At 36.4% G+C, this 6083-nt stretch overlaps 1 protein-coding gene across 1 annotated transcript; it reads right to left on the reverse strand.

The window, feature by feature from the left end:
* Positions 1-294: 294 nt before the first annotated feature.
* On the reverse strand, positions 295-5819 carry LOC133337166 (gametogenetin-binding protein 2-like). The gene is made up of 3 exons (XM_061545421.1): positions 5697-5819; positions 547-1113; positions 295-482 (listed from the first exon to the last, which is right to left on the reverse strand). The coding sequence occupies exons 1-3, from the start codon at positions 5793-5795 to the stop codon at positions 300-302; spliced, it is 849 nt and encodes a 282-aa protein (XP_061401405.1). The 5' UTR covers positions 5796-5819; the 3' UTR covers positions 295-299.
* Between the last annotated feature and the right edge of the window lie 264 nt (positions 5820-6083).

Below are 6083 nucleotides of genomic sequence, written 5' to 3' on the forward strand. Positions count from 1 at the left end.
AACTGTTTCGTTTGCGTGGAGGACTTCTTTTGTAGCCGATAGGATTTTGAAAGATATGTCTTCTACATATCCGTTCAATATGTCTCTAATGACGACTAATGTGGCTTCTCTATGGACGATTATTACATAGTTTTATGCACAACTAATAAGTCGTTCTTGTGGGGGATTATTAGGTCTTAATTTATGCCAAAGGAATGTCCATATTATGTATCCTCTTTAAATACGACTTATGTACGTTTTAATAGAACATTATTTTCAATCTTCTCGTCTAATCTGTTGTTGAATCTCTTTAATTGAACTCACCTTCCGTTGACTTCGGGTTCGGCGCGCCTTATAAGAGCGTCGAGAAAGTCGATTTTATTCGTGAAAACATGTATATGCTTGTCGGGGTGACACTTTTTGATATTCGCATAAAGTGCGGCGACATAGCCTTTCTCTTTCGTTGTCGTCTCACCCACTAAGATTTTATAGGCCTTTTCGATCTGTAGATTAAAAAAATTACAAATTATGAGTTATCTATTTCACGTATAAATTCAATAACATTACCTTCGTACGACAGCCATTACAGAATTTATGTTTCTTGAGATAATTCTCCAACACTTCATGCAGTTCTTTTGTCTCAATCACGGCCAACTCATCACGACAATTGTGTTTCATCGAGGACCAGACTTCACGCCACGTTTCCGAAAATGGTTTCGAACGGAATGCATCCAACGAGTGCAGCACACATCGGGTTTTATTCCTTAATTTACTTTCCAGCAGGTTATTTAGAATTTCATGATGACGATAGAGGAGTGTACCCAGCGCCTGTGGTGTTTTCATTTTCTCTTCGGCTATACTAAGGACACAGGAATTTTTCAGTACCAGGGGATCCAGCGTGGGATGGCCGGACATTGATAGTTGATAGAAGAGGCGTTCGACAAGGCGTCGACAACCGACACACTGTACGCATTGATTTAGAACGGATACGAAGGTTTTGCTGCTAATCTCCAATGATGTATGTAATTCATCCGTGGTTAGTAAATTAAATTTGCGGGTAAACTCTTCGAGTTCTTTGCCACGAATGTGTGGACTATCGATGCACAAGCCTTTGCTATTTAAATCCATTAACATCTGTAAAGGCAAAAATAAAGGGGATCATTTAATAAAAAAGTATTGGAAATTTTGAATTTTGTTTTTAGAGATTCCTCAGAAAAAAATCTAGTTTTCTTTTAAATTAAATCAAAAGAAACTTAACAACAACTAATGTTACCTTCAAGATAAGATATAAGACCTTAATAACCATAACCAGAGATATTCTCAAAATGTTTATTACACTGTTTTTTGCTTTATGACAAAAAACACGTGCATGTATGTATGTGTGCGTGTAAAAATCATACACACATTCTCTCTATAGTCGGCAAATTCACATTTTATTAAAATGCATTTTAATAACACAAAAAAAAGCAGGGAGAAAGACGACCCAAAGTTGGATATTTTATCCGCATAAAAATATCAAAAATATATAGCTACAAATAAACTTCGGATCAAATCTTTTGTGTCGTAATTATAAATTGAACCCCTCACATCGGAAGAGAGTAAAAAGCAGGAGAGCAACAAACAGGCAGTTGTTTGAAGTACAATGAAAAAGGTTTTTGTTTTTTGTTTAACTGTAAGTGATGATGACACAAATTATTCGGGGGTTATGGGGTAGGGTGCGGTTCTAATATATGTCGTATATTTGTTTTGTTTTCTTGTTAGGCTGAAGTTCATTCAACACATAAATGCAATATTAAATATTGTTCTTCTTTGAGTAAAAACAAAATCAAATAATATTCACAATGCAACAGTTCAAAAGAATTTTTCTTAAATATGGTCCAAAGACCTATACATATAAAGGGCGCTGCATATACATTTTTTTACGAATCTTTCTAAAAAATCACTTAGAAATTGGCCTTTATTGAAGATTGATATTTTCTCTTTTTTTTCAAACAAATTAGACAAATTCTTAAAAAGGTTTGATAATGATGTAAATTCCTCTTTTAATCGAGCTAAGCTCCGACTGAAAGTCTTTTACAAAGTTATAATAGTCGGCCGAGAATTTTCGGCAATATGCCCGCTACTTCATTAGCGAATGTGGGTAATATTTAAACATATATTAGCATATTATTTTATTTTCACAGAAAACTGCATATATCTGAAAAACTAAATAATCCAAACCTTAATATAGACCATAAATTGAATTTGAGTACCATTTAGTACCAAATTTCATGATTCGAGCTCTAAAGTGATCCCTAATCCAAGTTTCAGGATTTCAACTCTATTGGTTCACCCACAATTCAAATTGCACCAAATTTAGTACAAAGTAGCACGAATTTCTATCGGTTCCTACCAACCACACTGATCCTAAATCCAAGTTTCAGGATTCCAACTCTTTCGGTTCACCCACAATTCAAATTGTACCAAATTTGGTACAGAGTAGTACGAATATCTAAAACCTCTTCCTTACCACAAACCTACACCACCATAGTGATCCTAAATCTAAGTTTCAGGATTCCAACTCTATCGGTTCACCCACAATTCAAATTGTACTAAATTTAGTACATACTATCCTAACTCCGAATTTGATGATTCTGGTTATATTGTTTCACCTAAAATTCAAATTGTACCAAATTTCAAAATCATCTCCTTAAATAAACTCTACATCCCAACCCTTATTCGCATTCTAAATTTCAAATTTTTAGCTCTATTCATTCACATGCTACGAAATTGTACCAAATTTAGTACATTTTAGTTGTGTCCATAAGGCTATAACACCCAAGCAAGTACATAAGGAGACACCCTGTTGCAGTTCTCTGGGCAGCTTTCAGACAGGTCTGGATATTCCTCCACTGCGCCTCACATTCATTCGCAAACCACACTGGTGCCGCATAGCTTACCACTGATCGAACTATTGCCTTATAAGAGGACAATAAGGTTTCTTTGTCAGTGCCCCAAATGCTGCCGGCTAGAGTATTGAGGAACTTGTTGCTACTTTTCAGCCTTTTGCGTAAAGCAGTAGCTTGCGCAGACGACTTGAAAAGGTATCTTGATGTAGTTTGTGGTCAAAATCAGCTTTCCATCGCCGACCATTTGGTGAACAGCGGATATTTTTTGAGAGTTATTCTTCAGATGGAAGATATTAACAATACAAATGTAATTAATAACGGGACACGACGCCATGATCGTGCAATCATGTTGATGTACGATTATGGCTGATGTTGGACAACTGGAAAATTGCTCAACGATGGGAGGAGTAGCGCTTCAAGTGTCTTTGCTACTGGCGACAGGAGTGAAGTCGACCTGTACCATTCACCACTGCTGGCATCCTTGCCAGGCTTTAGCAGCGGGACCAAACTGCCCATTTTCAAGACTTCAGGAACTATTTGGGTAATTAACGACAATTTGAGAGCCGATGATAAATTATCAACTCCGGGTTCATCCAGCTGCTTAAGCATTACCATGGTTATTCCGTTAGGGTTCAACGCTTTGGAGGATACAGCGTTTTTAATTACATCTACACCCACCTTCGCCCTCTTCGGCACGGAGTGCCCTTATGTGACGTTGTACACTCCTGCATTGTTTCACGTCGTCTAGCCACTTTTTCCTTTTGTGGTTGCCAGGTTACGTTATTTATCAGATCCACTGTCATAATGGTGATGTCTAGCGAACTGTGGCAATATGGACAGAGTGGAGTCACAAGAACTTCATATGGTTCTTGTTAGAATTATTTTTTTTTTTCAAAAAATAGAATTTTTTTCAAATTTTGTCTAAATCCAGCAAACTTAGATAAGTATATGTCCAGGGGACCATTTGACTTTTGGAAGCCCATTGTATTATTGTAGTTAGGACTTCAATTGCTTTAAATTGATACCCATTAAAAATGCCTTAGGGAATTTTAAAAAAGCATATGAGAATACAAGGTCACCGCGGAACTTTAGAGGCTCATACATCAGGTAATATGGATTTCCACTGTAATTAGGTTCCTAGAACTATTGATGGTAAAAATATCAAATAGATCCTCGACTGGGACCTAGCGTGCGTAGGAAAATTATTTTTTTGGAAAATCGCCAATTTTTGACCAAAAAATAAGCAGGAAAATTTGAAAGATCTTCAATAATTGGCTGAGTGACCGACCACCCGGAATAGTATTTCTTCCTAATATTTACAAAGATCTAAATATACAATCAAATTTGTATGTCTGAATACAACATACCCTCTTTTCCACACAATAGCAATGCATGAAACTCCATGCGACAACTGATCATCTGATATTAACAAAATTCAATTTTCCCAACTCTGATTTGTGCTATGCGTTTTTTATAAAATAGCGCAGTAGTACAACAACAACTACACTCTACGAAATTGAAATTGTATGTTGAACCTGTTTTGTGCACAGCAGCTTCTTCTTCTCCGATATGCGGTTGGTCACAGTCACAATGAAAAATTCGAAACAACAACACACCAGCAACAATAATAATAAGCCACACTAATAATAAAAAACAACAACAAAAGATTAAATCCCATAAATTTAACTATCAAAGAAAGTTTTTTTACAATTTAGTTTTTTTTAAGAAAATGAAAAGTGAGCTTCTTAATAAAAAAACAAATCTTTGTTGGGGCATTTTGTTTACCACCACCAACGAGGAGGAGGAAGTGTATGGGGTTTGGTGGGCGTAGCTCAGTAATGCTATTGATCTTGGGGAAAATACCATTAGTTGGCAAGCAAGGGAACAAAAATTTTTGTTTTCAAAATATTTTCAATACAAATCCAAATTCATAATAGTTTGTATTAATCACCATCGAATATTTTACATTGAGCTGGGGACAAGTTTTTGTTGTGTCTTTGCCTTTTGGTCTACAGAAACAAAAACAAACCGAAAACAACAACAACAGTGTTGCGTATAGTGAGCAGCTCGACGTCATACCAAAACCGTAGACAAAATACGACAAACTCTCGCATGATAAGTGATAAACAATTTTAAAATTCAAGGTTTTCCCAGTCCAAAACAAATAAATTAAAGAAGGCAATAATAATAATACGACTACTACTAATAATCGGCGAAGTAAACGACATCACTTTAACATACATTTGTACACATGAGAATGTATGTTTATGCGGCGAACAAGACAGTGCAAGAAGATACATCCATCCATCGCACCAAAAAATATACTCTAACAAGTTTAATCAGCGTCAGTCAGTCAGTCAGCTGCACCTTAAACTGGGTGGGGAGGGAGGTGGTATGTGGATGTGGGCAGGGTGGTGGTGCGGCGGATGCAAATCGTGTTATGATTATTATAATGGTGGTAGTGACTGGTGTGTGGTGGTAACAATGAAAGACGGCAACTCGCACAGAAAATAAAACCGACCAACTGACTGATGGACGGTCGGACCAACCAAAAACAATAATAATTTTCCCCAGAAACGTTGTTACATTTCTTCATCACGATGAAACAGAAAAACTAACTACTGTCACTACTACTAACTACTACGCTGATTACGAAGAATATGTATGCTCGCTCCTCTTCTTCTTCACGTCTTGCTACTGCTGATGAACCCAACAAAAAAAAACTTGGGAATTGGTCTTCCACTTGACTAGAAAAACTGTGTTAATCATCATCCTCACCAGGTTGGGGTGGAAGATGATGTTACTCCTTTTTCTGCTGCTTCTTCTTACCATTAAATTATCATCACCAGCACTGACGGGCAATTGTCTCCGGCCGACGTTCACATAACTCATGTCCTCCATTCTATAGACGTAGGTTAGACGCGCCATGTTTTATTAATAAATTAAAAAATAAAACACAGAAACAGCAGAATTCACTCGCTTATCGTTTTCTTTTCTTTTTTTGTATTTCTCTTCTCGTATTTTCGTCTTCTTCTCATCCACCACGTATGCCACTTATTTCTGGTTATTGTATCAATAAACCAGCCACAATCCGTAGATAATTATAATATTTACAAAAAAATTACTCCTTAAAGGGGCTTTTTTATGCAAAAAACTAAATAAATGTGTTTTCTTTCTTCGGTCTTTCTTATTTTCCACTTCAGCACTACTAATAAA

This window comes from Musca vetustissima, unplaced genomic scaffold (genome assembly GCF_032173495.1).
Source record: "Musca vetustissima isolate MV318-11 ecotype Yass unplaced genomic scaffold, APGP_CSIRO_Mvet_v1 utg128334, whole genome shotgun sequence".
NCBI classification, from domain to species: domain Eukaryota; kingdom Metazoa; phylum Arthropoda; class Insecta; order Diptera; family Muscidae; genus Musca; species Musca vetustissima.

Coding starts and splice junctions, on each gene's coding strand:
- LOC133337166 (XM_061545421.1), bottom strand. CDS start 5,795: ATGGCGCGTCTAACCTACGTCTATAGAATGGAGGACATGAGTTATGTG. Junction 1,114..5,696: donor CTGGTGATGATAATTTAATG/GTAAGAAGAAGC, acceptor TTGCCTTTACAG/ATGTTAATGGATTTAAATAG. Junction 483..546: donor GTAATGGCTGTCGTACGAAG/GTAATGTTATTG, acceptor TTTAATCTACAG/ATCGAAAAGGCCTATAAAAT.